The following is a 21285-nucleotide window of genomic DNA, read 5'->3' as shown; positions in this document are numbered from 1 at the left end:
ACTCTGCTGACTTAATGCACTTAGTGGGGACACACAAAATCGACTGTATAAAATCGATTTCTAAAAAATCAACTTCTATAAAATTGACCTAATTTCATAGTGTAGACATACCCTTAGTTTCCATTTCACACACAGCTCTAGTTCCTCTCCTCCTCTTCACTTTAGACATTGGGGCAAAAGCAGCAAATATTCCCTGACAGTCCCGCTGCTGTGTAGTACAGCAGTACTAGAATCTCATTGCTTTTCAGCACAAGTCTTAGGAATAAGGGTTGGCTCAGGGTGCTGAAAAACTGGATTTGTGAATAAATGTGCTTTTTGTAACTCAGTAGTCTAAAGCAGACTACTTCAGGGACAGAATCACCATGTGTTCACATCCATCTGTGATCCTGCTGATTTACAGTCATGTTGATTTACAATCCTCTCAAGTGAATTCACGTTAACTGTGTTTACATTTGGATGAAAATTCCTGTTCCTTTGTCATTGTTGAAACTTTAAGAATAGCAGATTCTAAATCCAGAGGAAACATTTAAGTAATTTGCTCCCATGTAGTGAACCAAACAAATACCAGACATTTTTTGGATGTCTATTATTGCAGAGACCAGCCAGGGATGAGTTATTTCTCCTGAGTTATTCAGCTGTGAAAGTTCTAAGAAATGAAGTCATGGCTTTCAACATACTTTGTTTACCATGTGTTTCTCTTCAATCTCTAAAGGTGGCCTTTGTGTATGTGAAAAATGAGAAAGTCTCGACAACCTTTACTCACTTGTCTGTAAGATCAAAGGCTTTGTGCAATTAAAGCTTCTCTCATTTGAAACATAAACCCTTTCTCTGTAATTCAGCAACCTAACTCCTCCTTCACAACCACTTTTGTTTCATTTTAGCCCCAAGTTCCCACTGTAACACCCATGGAATTATGATACAAGACCAGATCATGAGGCTCCTATGTTACCCAAGCATTCTGCTCAGTGGTAAATGTTCACATTGTACATATTCACTATTTGAGTCTGACAGACCCACTACCCAGTTCTTTCTTGGAAGTAAAGTCCTGAACTGCATCTGTAAATTTTCATGTTTAGCTAGCTGGCACTATTTAATCATGTTTATATGTTAAGAAATTTCTAGGCAGTTAGTAAGTAGCCTGAAATTCCTTTGGATTGTGGCTTGTTCTAGAATTTGCTGGCTGTATGGGAATCCAAGCCACAGCACTGGATTCAATCTATTTACAATCTAAATAGACAAGGGAGACACAGATTGGGGGACAGGGTATAACACACAAGTAGCAAGTTGCATGGGCTCCTATGCCTTCTGGAATCAGTCTACTGGCATCTGAGTGTGTTTCCAGTGATGGAGCACTTGTTGTACCTTGCTATGGCAGATATAGACGTTTTCAGACCTAGGAGCAGAATAAAGATGGTGTCCTGCACTGGCCATTTCTACTCAGGTAAAACTTAAGAGCTCCTCTTTGCATCTAGCCTGTACCATCTTCTTTTCAGGTGGTGAGGATTTAGCCAAACCAAATGAAGAGTGATCTCCTGTGACATATGAGAATAAAAAATTAACCTTGGTAACAAGTGATTCAATAGTAAAAAACCATCAACATACCCCCATGGAATAAGAAGTAAAATTTGCACCTTCTGAAAGATACCAGAGACCATTTCAAAACAAGAAGGAAATAGAGACCAAGAAGCTTTCTTTATGGTTCAAATGAATGGGTTGTGAGAGTTTGAGATAGTGAAGATATATCTGACAACTGGTTAGAATAGACTACTGCCCTAAGGAGTATTGATACCATTGTCTGATCACTGGAGACTTCAAGAGCTGGCTCCTAAGCCCAATTACAATCTGTCCTGTAAAAAAGCCAGCAGACCTGGGATACATGGTTTCTTGGGTCAGATCTTCCTATCTTGGCACCACAAAGGTTTTTGCCCATGCTTTTTCTATACAAAAATATGTCCTCTGTAATACAAGAGGCAATGAGACATGTCACTGCTCCAGCAGGTCAAAATGATCACAGAAACTTTCTTAAGTTAACTAAATTTCCTCCATGACAAAAAGAAAAACAGATTCAAAGAAATTTTGGGAAAACATTTGTGCTGTTTAAAAGCAAAGGCTCTTCTAATCCATGTGTCTGAGACCTATTTCACAGGATGCTGAGACTAGTTTAAGCAGACCTCAATATACTGAGCATGTTAATGTGGAAAAGTTTAAGCTATGTAGATATGACTATTCAGTTCTAGCAATAGTTCTGTTTACTTACCATATACACAGGAGGGCTGAATTATGCTCCCAGTGGGAAGCTGGCATGAGTAAAGTGAAAAGGACATTGGGCTAATCCTGCTCCCACTGAGTTCATTGATTTCCAGTGCAGTAATCAGGATTTGACTGCAATTTGTAACAGATGCAGTTCCTATATTTGTGGATAAAACGTAAATATAAAATCTGCTGCTTCGCCCCTCTCCCCCAGACACATGCGCATGCACACACACATACACACACTCATTTTTGGATCCCTGCACCTGAACATCTATCTGTAGCAGGAAAGCCTTCCAAATACATACCCACTTTCAAAGGAAGGAAGCTGACCGAAGGCAGATAAACCCAGAGAAATGCAGGTTCCGCCAAAAACATAAATAAATGACACTAAACATTGAGCTGAACTTCCAAAACCCACACAAGGCAAATGTTCACCCTTGGGCCTTTTTAAGCCCACTTTGTTCCTAATGCTTCTCTGCCTTAAGTCATACCTTGAACGTTCCCACAAAGACTGGATTTCTTGGACTCACTAGAGTGCCAAATCCTACAGTCCTTAGTTGTTATTTAGACAATATGTTTCTGCAATAAGGGCTGAAGGGTTTGGCTGAAGGTTAGACATTTAGTATCCACTCAAGCATTATACCAACAGGTTGACGATTAAATGCTACCTATCTCATACAACTCACAATCTACGCAGAGAATGCAAAAAAGGCCAAAATCAACCCTTTGATTAGCCACAGACAAACTGTCCCAGCATCTTTTTCAAAACATAGTGTCATGGCAACTCCATTACTTTCTAAAAACTGCGAATAGAGACATTGAAACCAGGCAAAATACACATTCTTATATAGCCGCAAGGAAAAAATGAATCAGAGCAGGCAGACAGCAAGAGTCACTAGGTTGGCAGTAAATGTCTAAATCTCACATAGCTACTGAAGATTAAAGGCATTTGTGGATAAACTTAAAAACTGGTATTGTGGTTAAAACTGTCATGCCAAAGGGCTCAGTGCCTCAGAATTCTTGCAATTAAGTTTTGAATGCTGCCTTGGTAAAGTGGGAGGCTGATCAAAATAAGCTGCAAGAGCTTTCTCAAAAAAGGATTAAAGCAGCCACTTCCCTTGCAGCAGACTTGGAGTCTAAGAAAAATGCAGAGTTGGTGTCTATTGTGCAAGCTGAAAGTGAGGCCTGAATCCAGTGACTTAGCAGGACTTCGCATGAAACAAGGCAAAACCAAGACAGCGAGCAAGAGACAGATTCTTGCAGATTAAAATCAATTCTGGAAGACAGGATGTTTGTTTAAGGAGTTTGCAGTGAAAGATGGGGGTGTTCTTGGCAGTGATCTCAATCACTGTTTAAGTCCTTTGCTATAAAAGTTACAGGGAAAGAATGCATTTGATTTCTGTGTATCTGACAGAGGATGGAAAAGTTATGTAACACAGAGTAAAGCAGACCAGGGAGTGAACTAAATAGTATTATAACTATGATGTAACCACTGGATACTCTGTTACCACTGCCAGTCTATTTCGTTCCCACAGTATAGGTGCAAAAGTAAACATTTACTTCCAAGAACACCTGCTTGGTGACCTCAGACAAGTCACTTTCTCTCTCTGCCTTCTCCACCTGTAAAATGGGGATAGTGATACTGTCCTTCTATCTCCTTTGTAAAGTGCTTTGAGATCAATGGATGAAATATGCTACATAAGATTGAGGTACCATTTTTAATACTTGAGCACACTAAGGTGATCTAGGGGATATTTGTTCAACGGAAAAGGCAACCTGGACAAGCATGATAAAAAGAATAATGCTCTGGGCCTGACTCTGCATTCCTTGAGTACCTGACACACCCAATTAACAGGAAATGGGGGTGAACAACATTAATAAATTCCAGCACTCTGTTCCTCTCCTATTAGCCCACTTGGCAAATCACTTAAGCATGTGCTAACCTTTAAGCATGTGGTTAAATCCTACTGAAGTTAATAGACTTAAGCATGCACTGAAGTTCTTTGCTGAATTGGGGCCTAAAAACATTTTATATTTCATAAGTAGTGCTAGTAATGGTATTAACTGACGCTAGATTGTTAGCAAGTTTAATGTATTTCCGGTTAGACTGGAAAACAAAAATACAAGATCATCAAATATGAACATATTACTGTATGCATTCATATATCCACTACCATGGAACCTGGGCACTCTCTTCATGGCTTAAATTGGGTCATTAATATTTCAATTTACACTAATAAATATTTAGATCAATAAAGTGCAACATACATCTCCAAGGCAATTACAAGTAAAAGATCATTAGTAATGAAATTTAATGATGGAATATACCTTTAACTGATTCATATTTTAATTAGTCAGTGACACCTTACTGAATGCCAACAGTGGCATAAGGACTTCAGGACCATGCTAATCCATATTTCTCAAAAGTGAAGTAAATCCTGTTAATCATTTCAAAATATAAGGATTATATTAATGCTTTAGGACCATGCTGGATGTTGCATCTGAGCTGGAAATGTAACTTTCAGCCAAGAACATCAAAGCCAGCACTTGGGTTGGGGATCAAGAATTAAATAAATACCTGACAATATGGAAGAGTTTTCTCATTGTACTAAAGCAATATTAATGGTTTTTCTCGTGCTCTGAAATGCTGAATCATATTACTACTAAAGTTAAGATAACACACTGTGCTGTGGTGAGCAAACAAGAAAGAATCTTCGTCTCTTCCAGGTGCTGGGTTTTGTGTTGGCTGCATGTTGCACACAGTATTTTAAATCAAGGCATTCTGACTCAGAAGCAACATGAGGGATGGGTAAAGTTCTAAAACAATCACTTTTTTATTGGGATGAACTTCAGTTTTAACACATGTGGATTACTAGTATGCTCAGCAGTCACTAAGCCAACAGCGCCAAATTTTAAAATAACCCAGTATTTTGAAAGGGCTTGCACAAGTTTAAGATTTAGTGAACAATTCAGATGCCTAGGGATGAACAGATTCCAGCTCTCCAGGGAAGGTGCTGGGGGGCGGGGAGGGCTTGTAGGGGCTATAGCCATCCCTAAATTTGCCTTAGCCTGCTCATACCCACCCCTCCCAGAGCAAAGGTCAAATGTTATACAGAAGTAAGGGCGGCATGGTAAGTTATTGCCACCCTTAGTTCTCCACTGCTGCTAGTGGTGGTGCTGTTTTCAGAGCTGGGCAGCCAGAGAGTGGTGGCTGCTGGCCAGGCACCCAGCTTTAAAGACAGCCCTGCTACCAGCTGTAGCACAAAGTAAGCGTTTAAATGCGCATTGTTAAAAAAATAAATACAGTAAGTATGTGTGCCTACAGGATGTATAGTGCAGCCCCCTGTCCCCCGCCCCCAGTTATCTGTCTATCCCACCTCAGCACCTCTGCTGAGAAGAGGCTGGTGCTGCTCCTGTCCCACAGCTGTGCAGAAGTAAGAAGAGGAAAAAGCAAGCAAACAAAAGTAATGCAACAAATGTAAGTCAACTGAGTAGTAGAAGCATGACCAAAGACACAGTTTAGCCTTCGGAACCTTTAGTTACAGGTGATGAAGCCTAAGGAATGAGTCTTTCTTAACTCTAAGACCCAGGCTGAGTATTTAGGGTTGGTATTTGGAAATGTGCTTTTTTTTTACATGTAAATTAAATCCATGTTAATGGGGATATTAGGAAGAGACAGTGAGCACCAAAATACTTTTGAGTAATTTTTTTTTTAAAGGCATGTTAAAAGTAAATTGCCTACAGCATGGCCAGTGCTTCCCATCCCTGTAGGTAACACTGATCTGACCAACCACTAAAAGATGCATTTCCTAATCCCTTCTCCCTCAGTGGAGCAAACTGGAAAGGAAGAGAGCTTACCTACTAGCACTGGTATTATGGGCAGCAGGTGCATATAAAATGTGGTGATAGACCATCATGATAACCAGAGCTTACTACTAGTATCTGCAGCCATGATGACCTCAGTACTGATGTCAAGGACACCAGTGTAAAGATGGTCACAGCCAAGGGAAACTGCAAGCATGCATTTAGTGTAGGAAGAGTAGTTACTATAAACAGTTCCACTGTTTACATCTACACACTTTGCATGCAAACTTGCATCCAGGATGTGCTGGTACCATTTCCACATAAAATTTGAACTAGAAAAGTCCCCATGAAATGGAAGCAGCATTATAGATAAGAACGAAAAAATAGACACTCAAACATGCTCCAACTATCGGCATATGATTCTGTTGTATACCACAGCTGTACATAGATAACACTTGCTTCCTTCAAAAGGGTGCTGAAGGCTCATTAGTGTCTGAGTGGATCCAGCATAGCTTTAAATAAGCTTTTCCCCTTCCCCTGCTCCAATCTTTCACAAACGGATAAGGATGTCACGTAGCTTGGTTCAGGGCAATATGAACCTTTCTATGCCAATCTCTGAGAAGGGATGTGAAGCAGGTCAAGCTACACAAACACACACACATGCAAAAGAAAGGTGATCATTCCTTCAAAAGTTTATTTTTGGTGAATACAAAAAAATACTTTGCGTGGCCAGATAAACAGCATACATACAGTGTAACAGCATGGCTAACCCCCTTCATGCTTTCCTGTGTGGTTAAAGCTCTGGGAGAAAGTTGAACTACAGAACATGAGCTCACACCCCAAACTCCAGCATGACCTGCAAGCATAACACTATAAAACTGTCTCACTCAGAAAGTTCTTCAGCTGCAATCATATTAATAAAGTTAGTAAATTTCAATAAGAAAAAAATCCATAGTGGTTTGATTTTTTTAAAGCAACAAAAGCAGCACTAATTACTTACAACTCAATATATTACTCTATTGATGGACAGGAATTCTCACCAGGCAAAGTAATTCTCTTTTATATACCATGTTGCCACATGCAAATGAAATAAAGGACATGAAAAAAGTATCATGTTTACATCCTTGGCATTTTTACACTAAAAGATACTTGGTTGCCTTACAAGGCAAGTTAGAACAGAACTATGCCATGGAGGTGTTAGGCTTTTAAGACGTGCATGGTAAAGTTTGCCAGCTCTCTGTGATAGGTGGATAGGACATGTTATCCTATTGGCCCATGCCCAGTTTAAAATGATTTTATTGTTGTTGAAAGACAGAGATTAAATTTCTCTGTTTCAGAAAAATTGTAGCAAAGCTTTCCCACACTGCTTTTCCCCATTTATTATCAATTATATTCTTGCCCTGGTTAGCGTTATTAAGGATGGATGGTAGAGAAAAATCTCTACTCTAGCTACCGTGCTACCATTCTACATCTCTGCTAGGTGTAGTGAAGTTCAGCAGTCCACTAGCTTCATCTCTTTTGAGATTTTGCTTAATGTAGAATATTGTATCAATAACGTTAGCACCTAATCTGTCAGATTTCACTGCAGCATTAGTTAATATGGTAAATCCAGCGCAGATGGTTACCTTGCAGCAATCAGTAGCGGATTGGTAATATATATAACCGAAAAAAAAAAAGGTATTGACTTTGTAGATGCTATGTAAGTTCTATGGGAGTGTTACCAGCAATGTCATGACATTGCTGGTAATAGGCACTAACAAGCACACACCCTTTGAGCACTGCATTTCTCTTTATATTACTGCAAATACAGAAAAGCAAGTTCCAGGATTAATATTGACTAGAGATGATGAGCTGAGTCCACTGAAATCTTCCAAATTTCTATTCAAACTCACAGAAACCAACAGTACACAAAGTTTAACTTTCCCCAACTTTAAGTGTAAGATAGGGCAGGAGCTTTTAATATACGTAATAAGGCACAAAAAGCTCCATGGATTAGCCATGGCACAAAACACAAGAGGTATTTCTTTATGGCCTTGTCATCAGCATGTCCTGGGGCCTGGTCTGAGTGTTTTTTTAGTAACATGAGGCTAGAAAAACCTGTTTATTTCCTAGGCAAAGACAATTTATGCTGAAATTCTGATCGATTCTGTCATAGAAACTAGTCTGAAGATGCAGGAGATCAAAAGCAACTGGAAAAAAGGAAGCAAGAGCTCAGTCTTCAACTTTTGGTTTAAAAAACTCTCCCCCATCCCTCACTTTGCAGTTGCTGGCCTAGAAAACAGAAAAGTTTAGACAAACTACAAAAAGCGTTCCCTCCAATTCCAATTTATCCTCTGAACCTTCGTGCAAAACCTCCCTAGAATATTTGTACATACAGAACTTTGAGGCATTTTGCTTTCAATTTCCAGACATTTCTTAAAGCAAGTTCCACACCATGAAGATGTGCAAGATACTACATAACTTGTTTGCTATTTCAAAACTTAAAACCCAGAAGAATAGGTAAGGAAAACAATATGTCTAATTACTACCCAATCCTCATCCCTGCATGAGATTTTCTGTTGCAGCTCTCCATGCCAAATAACTGCACTGCATTAATTACAACCACCACAGATGTTCTAACTTTGATTTCAATGTTACTACAAGTGCTACAGATGAGAAGAAAGTGAAAGAGACTTCAGATAAGTTTGTGGAATCTAGCTGTCTCCCAGATCAAAATCCAGAAATCAAGCTGAAAAACACTTCAGCTAGTCTGTTGGATATCCCAAGTTTGTCTATATGGAAAGTTACTGACCAGCAAGCCAGGGTGTGCATCTACAGTGCACTAACTTGCTGTGCAATAATGTCTGAAAGTTCCAGAGTGCACTCTAGCAGTATCCACAGGCGATGTTACTGTGCAGCAAGCTATTGTGCTGTAGATTCACACCTTGGCTTCCTGCCCAGTAACCTTCTGTGTAGATCAGAGCTTCTCAACCTTTATCCTTCTGAGCCCTTCTCCCCATGCTATAAAAACTCCACAGCCCACCTGTGCCACAACAACTGGTTTCTGCATATAAAAGCCACGGCTGGTGTTACAGGGTAGCAAGCAAGGCCGTTGCCTAGGGAAGTTACTTTGCTCAGGGGCTCTGGCTTTCTGCCCTGGGCCCCAGGGAGTCTCAACCTGACTTTGCTCAGTGGACCTCCTGAAACTTGCTTGTGGACCCTCAAGGGGGCCTCAGACCTCTTGTTGAGAACAACTAGTGTAGATAAGTTCCCAGTCTGATTGCAGTTCCTCTGTTGATCATAAGACTAAAGAGGAAAAAATCTGGCCAATCCAGTGTCTCAAGTTAGAGCACTAAATCGAGAAATAATCATCCCTCAAGTATAAGTACTGAAATAAATTTCCTCAAAACTTTGACAAGAGGATGATTTGAACATAAAAATTACCATTAGCTTGAAAAAATTCTAGCAGTACAATTTCTGTTTACAGATTAATTTTACTGGGGTTTTGGCTTATTCTTTTCCTAAAGCAGGGAAATACCATTCTCACTGTCTGCACAATTAAAATGCTGTGTTATTGTATTACAGTGATCACAAAGGAAGCACTGGTACATTATTAGTGAAAACGTCATCTTACTTGGAGTACTTTAAATTACAGTAAGTAAAACAAAAGCAATATATAGTAAAAGAAAAAATCTGCAAGACACAGACCACAACACCCCTCACCCCCCAAATCTTAAAAGGAAAAAAAAAGGTGACAGGAATGTTGATACTATCCAGGTAAGCAAAAGAAAAAGCTACAAACTGGAAGCCTGATATACTGAACAAACAAAAGCAGCAGAAAGCTCTGATAAGATCATGTGTATTTAGACCCTACAAAAATAAGCCATGTTTCAGCCTTCCAGGTTACTTAAAAATATTAAATGAAGGATTTGTTCTGTTTTTCTAAAGAATTTTTTATATAGATGCTTTGTGCCACTGCTCACTGAACTCTCTGCACAATCTCATGGTGACAATCTAACCAGTACAGCTACTGTTGAGGTTGTGAAGCATAGACTGGAATCTCTCTTTGGTGGCTGTTGCATGCAGAGAGGCTATACATTGCTTTCAGTCTCATTTTACCTGGTCTACACAGGTAGGGCAGAGGCTCATTTGGACACATTTACAAAAATCAATATTTGCTCATATCAAAAGGATTTTACTCAGGGCTTGCCAATCGCTTTCTCATAATTTACTAAGAATCCACAATTCTACTGAGTCTGAAATACTTCAGCCTCAGAGAAGAGGCACTAAAAAAAATAGTTCATTTCAATTATTTTCGATGAATTTTTGTGATATCTTTATACTAGTGACACAAAATTTCTGATAGGTATCATATGTGCAAATAACTTAAATTAGAAGTTAGCAATATCTAAATTGGTAATCTAACATAAGAGGGTTACTTCTGAGTCTACGTGACAAGTACTTCTGCAACAAGGACAATTAAGTGGGTAGGCATCTAACACAACTGACTCAGTTGGAAGTAATGGTAGGTATCTAAAATGGCAGTGTGGCTTTCAGAAGAAGTGGAGCAGCAACATTCTTTGACTCAAATTGACTTTACATTATTTGCTCAGACGGCTTGTGCAGGGATGGGCATGTGCTGGAGACCCATGGTTAAGAAAGACCTTGTTTCTGTAGTTGGTCTAACAGGTGGCATTTGCCAGTTCCGGTTTCTGCACTGTTTTTAATCACACATTATAAAATGCATCATTGACTCTACCCATCTTGGGAATGTGTCATGATATAGCTGTAGTACATACTTTGGGTTTATGCCAGGTCAGAGATTGAGAAAATTACAGTACCTTATGAAACCACGACATAAGCACAATTTCTGCTATCCCTTCTCTGCAATGAAGTTCCGCAGAGAGAGCATTCTGATCAATGCAAATTAGAAAAACATCAACTTCCAAGCATCCATAGTTCAGACTTGCAGATGTTCTTTCATATTTCAGAAAAGGGCCCTTTCTAAAACAGCTACTAGTTTCTTAAAAAAACCTCAAACACACAAAAAATACCCCAAATCAACCCCTCTAGATTTCAAAACAAAACACTTAGAAATAAAATCCTTACGAGAATAGCAAGAGTACTAAGAATGTGTCTACTTCAGTTAGCATACATTCTAGCAGAAATCCCACAGTTTGAGCCAGGTAAGATACTTCGAAAGGAGCTATTCAGTCCAATGTTAATCGAGTTTTTGTGGATGTTTCCTATTGTAAAAGTAGTCGCACATTGAGAGGTATATAATTGAAAAACATTTTCCTTCATGAACCTGGTACTAAGACCATGACTAAATTTCCATTTCTTGGTTTAGTTGAACAATGAAAAGAATGGATACCGCCATGTTTTGCAGGCCAGGGAACTGTGAATCTAAATACTGTACAAGCAGAAGCTGGTGGATACTGTGTAGGAACTAATAAAACTAGTGCAAACAGGTACAAAGAAGATCCCTCCAAAAGAGGACACAATCTCTAGAACCCACGCTCAGGTGCCTTTTTCCTCTCAAATAAATATTCACCTTAATCTTGGTCTTCTTGTTGGAGGAAAAATAATCCCCTGGCTCCATAGTGGTAGATAGCTATGATAAACGGTTCTCCTATTAATATTAACAAAGTCTTACAACAGGTCAAGGAACAATAAATAGATCAAGCTTAAGGTAATGACGTAATACTGATTTTATAACCTTCTGTAAAAAGTGAGGCATTCTCTCCTGAGATACAGTGAGTCAGGGAAGGAAGGAACAGGAATGGTGGACTTAACACTGTACCATCTGTTTGATGAGCACGCACCTTATGTGAACAGATGAGAAAGAACAAACGTTTATTGCCCTCTGCTCACCTAAAGCTATTACAGGCAATTTGTTTAGGTAAGTGCTTGGCATATCAGAATGCTGTTAGGTTAGTTCTCTCTGTACTGTCCCCCTTGAGCTCATTTCATTAAAACATCTCAGCAGTTTAGCCCTCATCTTCTCTCAGTTCTGTGGGGAGAAATTTATACTGCTGCTGGCGGATCTGAGCCAGTTTTTTCCTTGCCTCTTCCAGCTCTCTTTCCTTCTTCAGCATTTCCTCCTGGGCTGCAATGATCTAGAGAAAAAGAGAAAGGACTGTGATAGTGGAGAAGATTAATGAGGGGGAGGAAAAAAAAGGAAAAAGTGAGGATCTTTGTCCCTTTCACAGTGAGATTCGTGATCAGTGCACAACAGTTCTAGGGTGTTTTCCTGCAAAGCGCTAAACACACTGCCCCCAATCCAGGAAAGCATTTAAGCATGTGAAGAATCCCACTGATTTCAACAGGACTTGTGGGCTCAAGTACTTAAGCAAAGTAAGTTGTCATGGGAAAAGAGGGAAGGTCCTCTCATGGATCAATAACTGGTTAAAAGATAGGAAACAACGGGTAAGAATAAATGGTCAGTTTTCAGAATGGAGTGAAGTAAATAGTAGTGTCCTCCAGAGGTCTGCACTGGGACCAGTGCAGTTCAACAGATTCATAAATGATCTGGAAAAAGGGGTAAACAGTGAGGAGACAAAGTTTGCAGATGATACAAAACTACTCAAGATAGTTAAGTCCAAAGCAGACTGCAAAGAGTTACAAAGGGATCTCACAAAACTGGGTGACTGGGCAACAAAATGACAGATGAAATTCAATGTTGATAAACACATAGTAATGCATATATGAAATGATGGGGGTCTAAATTAGCTGTTACCACTCAAGAAAAAGATCTTGAAGGCAGTGTGGATAGTTCTCTGAAAACATCCACTCAATGTGCAGTGGCAGTCAAAAAAGCAAACAGAATGTTGGATATCACTAGGAAAGGGATAGATAATAAGAGAGAAAATATTCTATTGCCTCTATATAAATCCATGGTACGTCCACATCTTGAATACTGCATGCAGATGTGGTCACTCCATCTCAAAAAAAAAATATTGGAATTGCAAAAGATACAGAAAAGGGCAACAAAAACAAATAAGGATAGGGAACAGCTTCCATATGAGAGAGATTAATAAGACTGGGACTTTTTAGCTTGTAAAATAGATGACTAATGGAGGATCTGATAGAGGTCTATAAAATAAATGACTGGTGTGGAGAAAGTAAATAAGTAAGTGTTATTTACTCCTTCTCAAAACACAAGAACTAAGAGGCACTACATGAAATTAATGGGCAGCAGGTTTAAAACAAACAAAAGGAAGTTTTTCTTCACATAACACACAATCAACCCGTGGAACTCTGCCAGAGGATGTTGTAAAGGTCAAAAGTATAACAGGGTTAAAAAAAGAACTAGATAAATTCATGGAGGATAGGTCCATCAATGGCTATTAGCCAGAATGCACAGGGATGGTGTCCCTAGCCTCTGTTTGTCAGAAACTGGGAATGGATGACAGGAGATGGATCACTTAATGATTATCTGTTCTGTTCATTCCCTCTGAAGCACCTGGCATTGACCACTGTTGGAAGACAGGATACTGGCTAGATGGAACTTTGGTCTGACCCAGTATGGTCGTTCTTATGTTCTCAAGTGCTTTGCTAGGCCAGGCCAGCATGCCCAGTCCCTTGCAGGATCAAGCCACTAAAATACATTGTTAGCACCCATCCCTCCTCTTCAGTGATCCCAGAGTGCAGGAAAAGAGGGCTGTCAGCATAGTCCACCATCCATCTAGGATGCTCTATTGGACCACTATACAGGCCCACCAATCAGACACACATCAGAATAAACTAGCTGTAAAACAGTGGTAGGTGGAAACAGGATAAGGAGAGTTGGAGAAATCAATCTGAGCTGTTTCTATTTTACTAACTATTGTACCATTTCCTATTTTAAAATCTTCTCTCCTTTTTTGGTGTCTGTTGGATCCACAGTAACAAAGGGGACACTGACCTTGAACCTATCCTGCAAACTCTTCATAATGTAACACACTGAGCAACAGTAATAACTGAACATTCACGTCCCATGTATCTGCAAGAGTTTCCTATACTTATGAGTAACACAGGAGATATTATTGTGTCGTAAAATACTCAGAAATGGCAAGTTCCCGTATTTTTAATGGCAGCCAACATAGAAGCAGCTTTTCATTATTTTTTAATAGGTGGCATTTCTACAAATTGATTGAACTAGGTTTTTAAAGTTATTTCAGTCCTGTGTATTTGTTAAAGCCACAATAATGAAGTACAAGTAATTCTCACCACAGACTTATTACGAGATTATCTGCATACAAACTGTCATGTAACTGAGATTCCAGAAGATTTAAAGCAGGTCTAGGAGCATCTGGAAAGAACCATTAGTTTAAATAGCAGGAAATCTTCACTTTAACAACAACAGGGAGGGATACATAAAGATATTATACAGTGGCAACAGGTACCATGACAACTGTCCAACATACTGTGTAGGACAAACACAGAGTATTGCCTATTCTCTGCATGCACAATTTGTCCATTTGCCCATAACAGAAATATACGGAGGCAAGTTATTTACTGTACTGCATGAATCTATTAGAGTGTTACATAAGGCAATATTTTTGGGACACAAATTTTTCCTTCTGTTGCTCTGGATGTTCACACCAACCTGAGCGATGCCACCAACAAACTTGGTTTTAACCACCACATCGTCGTCGTCTGCTTTCCTAAATGCTGCTTTCTGGGCTGCCCTGACAAGATTGTCAGATGCTCGTTTAACAGCGTTCCCAGCAGCCTAGAGAGGAGATAAAAGGAATTTAGTAGCAAAAACACATGAAGGCACACCGTATATGTAATGTGGGATCCTTCTGGGCAGGAGAGAGAGCTCTACTGAACTCCAAAGGCAGGACACTTGTTTTCCTCACCAAACACCAAATGCACTTTTACCATCAGTGCTATACGGTGAACATGAACTTGGATAATCCTGGCAGTCTCTGACCCGATTTGGGGCTCTGTGTACAACTTATGAATTGTGGTTGATTTTATAATAATATTGTATCGCTGAATGCCTCCATGGACATGGAGTCAACCATTTGCTACAACAGCTGATGTCAGGTGCCTCCCAGACCACACTGCTGAGCCCTGACAAGTCAGACACCTGCTTGGCAGGCCCTGGAGATAATGGCCTATGGCTCATCTTGTCTCTGGAGAGGTACTCCTTCCTAACCCTCTGAGATCATTGATGGCAGGATGAAGGCAGATGACTGGGGCCTCTTGGTCAAGGTAGCGCGGGTGCTCGGGGTGGAATCTCAGCTTGCCAGGGAGCTCACGGAGAGAGACTGACCAGAAGATGGAGGTTTAGCCACAGCCTTCCTTTAAGCGTCCACAGAGGCTTGCACTGAGCACCTCCTGGGAACAATTTTAGGTGGGCCAAGGACCTCTCTAGCTTTCTGAATCAGCTTAGGCAAAAAGCAACACATGGATCACTACTCGGGAATATTTCCCTCTCTGAAACAAGAGTTGCATCTGGAGTACCTATCGGTTTTGAACCCTGGGGATTTCGATTTTGCCATATTGGTAGAGCCCTCTGTACATGGTTGAGGGTCTGGCCTATACACTAAGTATCTGACTAAAGCAGTTTTTTTTGTTTGTGCCAAAGGGGATAAAAACACCAGCTATTAATTAACAATACCAACAGCTAATGCGCACTAATGCTAGCACAGCATGCAGAGAATCACACAGTCACTGCAGGGGTTCCATCTTGCTGCCCAGAGTGATAAGAAGAAATGGAGGGACTGTTGGACCTGCCTCACACTGCACACCCTCATCTTGGGTGCAGGCTTGGCCCCAATGGACACCACTAGCCAAAAAGAATCCAATCTAGCATGCAGAGAGCACATGTGCAGCACATGTGCAGGAATTCATATGGACAATCACTCAAAGAAGAATTAGATGATTCACATGCATTTTCATTTACCCAGGTTCTGACTACAGCTCCTTCCAAAACAGCGTTCACATGGAACGTAGCTCAAATTCCTTCTCCAAAAGCTGGTTTGTCTGTCAAAGAGGAAACCAGGACATTCCTACTCCCATATCCACCCTATTGATTAAGGCTCCATGGAAACACGGATGCTACTGGCAGAGCCAGCAGAGGAACCCAGGTGTTTGCCAAACACACCAACACAAAACATTTGACGTGTACTAACCCAATAGTTCTGCTACAGTAAAGGGCATTAAGGTACTTCTAAGTGGAAAGTGCTTTCCCATCTTCAAACCTCCACTGTTTGGTGAAGAAACTATTCAAAGCCTGCATCTGATTACTTAAAAAGAAACATTTTTCCAGGGCTCTTGGGCCAGCCTCCTTGAGCCTTATGCTTAACTGTATTTTATGTCCATTTAATAAAATTTGTAACCCAACACCCTGATTTTCCAGGATGGGCAGACAGAACATGATAATACTAGCATTCTGTTCCCTTTTTTAGCCATTATTCTGCATTTGAAGTTCCTCCAGACCCATCTTGGCACTCAGATACTAATGTGGGGATGCATCAGAAAGCCAACGATCCTCCAGTTACCGATACATGACCACTACTGTGACAATCCCATCCAATAGGAGTCCCTCATCAACGGTCAAAACTACCCCCATTTTACCCATCCCCCACAGGGATAATATTACAAAACCATTGTTTTCTATTTAAACCACCACAGAACCTTAAATTTGCCTCAAGCTTTGACCATGATTTAAAATCATGGTTCTGTTTTGAAAAATGACTGAAAATAGACTCCTCTTGCTCAGATGTCTGCATACAGTCAGAATTGCTGATTTTAGTAACAAATATGTTTACTGTTTTTTATTCCCACAAAACGTAGAACCAGTACCCAGCTGTTAGAACACAGACTGAGATGGCATGGCTAGAAGTCAGTAAAAGTTGCAGTAAAATCCAAGCTCATACTCAGTGGTCCCTTGAAAAGGATGTTAACGACTTATGCTAAACAATCTGTTCCACCTTGTATTTAGCTGCGACTGAATATGTTTCCCAGACTGGAAGAAGAGCTCTGTGTAAGCTCAAAAGCTTCTCTCTCTCACCAACAGAAGTTGGTCCAATAAAAAACATTACCTGCCCCACCTTGTCTTTCTAATATCCTGGGACTGACACAGCTACCACACCACTGCATTCAGTAAAAGTAGCAGTCATTTCTAAACTGAGCACATTGCAATTGTAAATCCTTGAGATAACAAGCTTAATATCCCAGAGTGCAGTGTTAATGCTGTCACCTTTCAGATAAACTCTGCTCCAAAGGGGACACTCCACATGAAATCAAATCAGTTTTTACAAAAAATGAATTAAGTTAGTTCTGGTCCTAAGTCAGAATCTGTTGTTTCTCTGTCAATGTTTGTAGTCTTACAACAATTTTCTTATTTTAAAATGTTCTCTCCTCTGTTGCTGTCTGTTAGAGCCACATGGCCATATTAATGACAATTAATGACTCTGAACACTTGCATGACTATGCCCTCCAATGGATTTTCCAAATCCAAAATGATTTCCCATTGACCAACAGCAATCTGGCATTTCAAGTTTCCATAGTGTGATCACCACTCGCTTCCCCACTGTCAGTGAAGCTCTTTCTATGGTGTCCCTGCACTTGAGGGCTGGGGTGTGCTTGGCACACAGACCAACATGGCCTTCTGCATCTGGAAGTATTGCAGCCATTGCTCATCATCTCACTAGTGCATTATGATGTGATCCCACCAGTCGCTAATCGTTTTTAGGGCCCAGCAGTGTCACTCCCCCTTCTGCAGCTGTTCCAGGACCACCACCAACCCTGAAATGGGGTCTTGCTTCATCCCACAGCAATCTGTCCTCCAAGAACCTGCCATGCTCCATGTTGATTTGGTTCTTCTTACGGCTTTTCAAATACCAGAGGATCACATGTTCTGAGCTCGCAACACTTACCATAACAGTGCAGAGCTGTGCAGGCTCCATGCTTCTATCAGAGTGGTGCAGGTTTGTGGGATGTGTAAAAGAGGTGTGAAAATTATAGGAAATAGCTGACATTATGGGATGGAGCCAGTTGCATGCTGGGAATTTGACCCCCTCCTCCCAGTCACCCTGAACAATGCATTTCTGTGCCACCAAGTATTGTCAAAACCTCCCGAAAGACAGTGCATGGAGTAGTGATGGGTTGTACAGTGGAATTCCTACCCAGGGTGCTCAGCGCTGTGCATCGGCATGAGCACTCCTGGTGAGTATGCCCAGCACTGATTTAAGGAGCCACGTATACACGTGGACAAGTGATATAGTAACTGTGGTGACTTGATGCCGATGTAATGTGTGTCAATCAAAGTTTGTAGAGTAGATATGGTCTTAGTGATGTACTTTGTTTAAATACTTGAGTGGTCTCACTGAAATCTGGTAAGCACGTGCATGAGTGTTTGCAACTGTACATACAATGAAAACAGTAAAGCCAACGAGACACAAAGAGCTATCAAGAAACACCCTAGCAAACAGACCGAAAAGATCATTTCCCCAATATCTTCCAGACTTAGGGCTGGTCCACACTGGGGGGGGAAATCGATCTTAGATACGCAACTTCAGCTACGTGAATAACGTAGCTGAAGTCAAATATCTAAGATCGGATTACTCACCCGTCCAGACGGCACGGGATCGATGTTCGCGGCTCTCCGTGTCGATTCCGGAACTCCGTTGGGGTTGATGGAGTTCCGGAATCGATATAAGCGCGCTCGGGGATCCATATATCGAGTCTAGATTAGACGCGATATATCGATCCCCGAGCAATCGATTTTAACCCGCCGATACGGCGGGTAGTCTGGACGTACCCATAGTAAACTGAAGTATTACTTCTGGCATCAACAAGTACAATGTTTTCTAACAGCAGTTTCATTTTGGGTGCATTACCAACAGGCAGGGTGGCACACTCTCCATGTTTGATTCTGAGACACTGAGCATTAGCAGAGTTCCCTCTGATCACCACATCCTCTCCTCAACTGGTGCGAGGTGCAGACTACTCCACATTTTTATCTTTCAAAAAGTTCAACCATCTTGAAGGTAATGGCGACAATGATCACAGAATGAGCTTCAGATGCTGATTAACAATGGCAACATGCAGCATGGCAGCCTTGGACTTAACACAACATATTTCACTACTGGAGAAGATAAAACCCAGCCATGATTTCTGAAGCTACTGGCTGAATTCTGGGTTTGTTGAAAAGGGTGATGGTGACTGTTACATAGCTCAGAGATGGATTTTTACATTGTTTATGAACGCTGTTACCTGTAGTCTTCTCATGGCCTCGGAGTCTTGATCAGCCTTCACTTTGCACGCCACAAGTAACTGTGCTGTAGAAGCTGCAACTTGTTTGGCAGATGAGATGAGTTTCTCCTCGCTAGCATGACCTTGTACCGAGGCATTAGCTGCCTCACACAGATTGCTGGTTGCAGCTGCCACCATTCGGGCCTAGAAGCCAATAACTAAAGTTACTCAGCGTTCTAGTATCTCAGAGACTGTCAAGAGAAAACAAAGAAACAAACTGGAAATTACTCACAGCGGAAATAAGTCCCTGAGACCACTGTCCATCATCAGCTGCATTTGCAGGGATAGCTCCAACCTGGAAGAACCGTTCAGACACTTACTTAGAGTGAAATATAAAATGCAATTGCTTTGCTTTGATTTGCATTCAAAGACCATAACCATCTGAAAAGGAAACTTTATGTACACATCCCCCTTCCTTTCCTCCAATTTATCTCAGTGCATACTCCAGCTAATGATAACAGAAGAAAATTTTGGACTTACATTCCTACGTTAATATAAGTCAGTGGTTCCCAGACTCTGGCATGTATCTCTGTCCTAGCCAAGGTTTTCTGACTAGTACTCTAGGTGCTCCCCTCCCACCATAACAATGTGCCTCCTGTGGCTGTTGTTCCACTGCCACTACCTGTCTCTTGTTCATTCAGGGACACTCTAACCTACATTGTTCCTTGAGCTGCTCCAGTCTTGCTGTAAGTTTAGAGAAACCAATGAAGGGCAATGACTGGTACAGCTGAGGATTTGCCTGGCTTGCCAAAAGAGGCTAAGAAATACCAGTCAGTTGAAAGGATTTATTCCTGTCTATAATGCTCATTTCTGATATCCACTCCATTGTTCAAGGCTACTGATTTTTCAGTAGAGTTATGCTATATTTCTTCAATATGTTCAAGCTGCTACTGAGTAGAAAAACGAAGTTCCTTTGAGTTCCCACACTCCTGCCTGATGTTTGATTACAAATTCAAGGTAGCAAATGCCTTTTTCTGTGTGTTCATATAGCACTTAGTACTACTGTCTTCTGATCCCAGTCTTCCCAATCCATGTGTTCAGAAATCACGAGTCAGGGCCCCCAAAAAACATGAGATTGAAGAACACAAAGTTGAGTGTCCTTTCAATTGTCTTCTGGTTTTTGAGCTTTTAGGGTTCACATTTTTCAACTTTCCTCCTCAACCATGAAAGCTGAAAAATTGTTGAATTTCTTTAAAAAATGAAAGTCAAAATTCTCATATAATTGCATGACTTCAGGGGTGGGGGTTAAAGAAAAACACCAACGTTTGCGAGACTCTTGATATGGTTGGAAAATCCCGAGTGGGGTTTTTAGTGTAATAGAAAAGTGTAAGAGAAAAAGTATAAGAGAAAAATTCAGTTTTACAATAAAATGCTTGAGGCCTATGGGTCTTTAAGGTTTCAAAGTTTTCGTGCATCACCATCCCGAGCAAAAGCATCTGAAGTTCAGCAGAGATCTACTCATCTGGACACAAGTGTGTGGGGAACGAGAAAAAGTAAAAGTACTGTATATACTTGATCATAAGCTGGTTCGTTTACAAGCTGACCCCCGCCCAGGATGGATATGTAAAAATGGAAAATGTTTATAACCCATTCATAAGCCGACCCTATAATTTGGAGTCAGCAAACTTTGGCTCCCAAGCCATCAGGATAAGCTGCTGGTGGGTCAAGATGGTTTGTTTACCTTGAGCGTCCACAGGCACGGAGGTAAACCTAAGTAAACAAAGTGTCCTGGCACACCAGCTGCTTATCCTGACGGGCTGGGACAGCAACTGGTGGGGAAATGATTTGGTAGGGAGAAGCTGGGAGTCAGAGAAGTAACCCCTCTGACTCCCACCCCCAATATAACTCCCCCAGCCAAGGACCCCCCACCCTCTCCATCCCATCCCAGGGGAGATTTGTGAAGCAGTCTGTCTGCTCATTTCAAAGGCCATTGTGCTGTAAATCTGGCGAGCAAGTGTCTGCTGTAGACAGGAATTGGAAGATACCCACGGTACC

At 40.9% G+C, this 21285-nt stretch overlaps 1 protein-coding gene across 1 annotated transcript in view; it reads right to left on the bottom strand.

Moving 5' to 3' along the window:
* Positions 1 to 6729: 6729 nt before the first annotated feature.
* The window catches only part of TLN2 (talin 2), a 209235-nt gene continuing 194679 nt past the window's right edge, over positions 6730 to 21285 (bottom strand). Inside the window, 4 exon segments of the mRNA XM_030578202.1 lie at positions 6730 to 12155; positions 14627 to 14752; positions 19252 to 19434; positions 19523 to 19585. Of these exon segments, the coding sequence (XP_030434062.1) occupies positions 12027 to 12155; positions 14627 to 14752; positions 19252 to 19434; positions 19523 to 19585 (501 nt within the window). The 3' untranslated portion in view covers positions 6730 to 12026.

The sequence above is a fragment of the Gopherus evgoodei genome, chromosome 10, assembly GCF_007399415.2.
Source record: "Gopherus evgoodei ecotype Sinaloan lineage chromosome 10, rGopEvg1_v1.p, whole genome shotgun sequence".
Taxonomy (NCBI): domain Eukaryota; kingdom Metazoa; phylum Chordata; order Testudines; family Testudinidae; genus Gopherus; species Gopherus evgoodei.
The sequence above is the reverse complement of the archived record's forward strand: the minus strand, read 5'-3'. Positions and strand labels throughout refer to the sequence as shown.